General features: G+C 49.4%; 1 protein-coding gene across 1 annotated transcript; it reads left to right on the top strand.

Moving 5' to 3' along the window:
* Positions 1-260: 260 nt before the first annotated feature.
* On the top strand, positions 261-773 carry LOC141026153 (uncharacterized). Its single transcript, XM_073502132.1, has one exon. It carries the CDS (start codon positions 261-263, stop codon positions 771-773), a length of 513 nt encoding a protein of 170 aa, XP_073358233.1.
* Positions 774-1,012: the final 239 nt, after the last annotated feature.

Raw genomic sequence — 1,012 nt, 5'->3', positions numbered from 1 at the left:
ATATGGATCACGCATGCAGCACGCGACGAATAAAAACATTTCAATGAACAAGATAAGTGAAAATCTTAAAAAACAGATCCAACAAACGCCTGTTTTCGTAAATCTACCCCTAGAACCGCCAGATGACTACCAACGGCTCTTTGGCGGTTTCCTTTTTTGCATGAGAAAGTAAAGAGCCCTTTCATTTTACCGAGTCCATTTGCATCGTCTTCCTCGGGAGTGTCTCGTCGGCCGCAGTTCACCACTGCACACCTGCAGCCATGGACGACGGGAAACTAACAACACTCACCAAACATGTCACTACCCACGGTACAGCTGTGCTAGAGGTGGTGTACACCAACGACCCAAAGAACGTGGAGCGAATCATCAAAAAGTACGAGGAATGGCTAAAGGAGGAGAAGAACAAGTTCGTCAGCCTCGACCTCGAGTACACACGTAAGAGCAGTTACATACGACAAGGGATCGCCGTCGTCCAACTTGCCATGCGCGAGCATGTCCTTGTATACCACTACTGCAGGTCCGAGCGCTCCCAGGCGTTACTTGACTTCCTGCAACACAAAGCGGTAACTTTCACTAGCGTCGACACTAGGGGCGACAAGACCATGCTTGCCAGTGCATGGATTAAAATTTCAGACGAGCACCACGTCGACATCCAGAGGCAATTATGTATCAAGGGTGGTGGAGAAAGGGACTCCATGGGTGACCTTGCAGCGGCCATCATCGACCCCTCCTACAAGAACATGAAGAAATCATTCCCAAAGGAGAAGCACTAGTTCTGGGAGTGGAAGCCGCTTTCCCCGCTACACCTTGAGTACGCATCAAAAGCCGGGTATGTTAGCTACGAGTTGTACCGTAGAATCCTTATCATCAAGCACGGGCTTCGTCACATCCACCAACAACCAATGAAGGAAGACTCCGCCCACGTAAGAACAAAGACGAGGGATCTTCCAGCGGATGGAAGCGCCGAAAGGGAAACAGTGGTTGGTAAATTGCAAGAAAATGGATGTCTACA

Source organism: Aegilops tauschii, chromosome 6 (assembly GCF_002575655.3).
Source record: "Aegilops tauschii subsp. strangulata cultivar AL8/78 chromosome 6, Aet v6.0, whole genome shotgun sequence".
Lineage (NCBI taxonomy): Eukaryota > Viridiplantae > Streptophyta > Magnoliopsida > Poales > Poaceae > Aegilops > Aegilops tauschii.
This window is presented reverse-complemented; position numbering and strand designations above follow the sequence as displayed.

Bases quoted from the DNA above. Each gene is read 5' to 3' on its own strand.
- LOC141026153 (XM_073502132.1), top strand. From the start codon at position 261: ATGGACGACGGGAAACTAACAACACTCACCAAACATGTCACTACCCAC.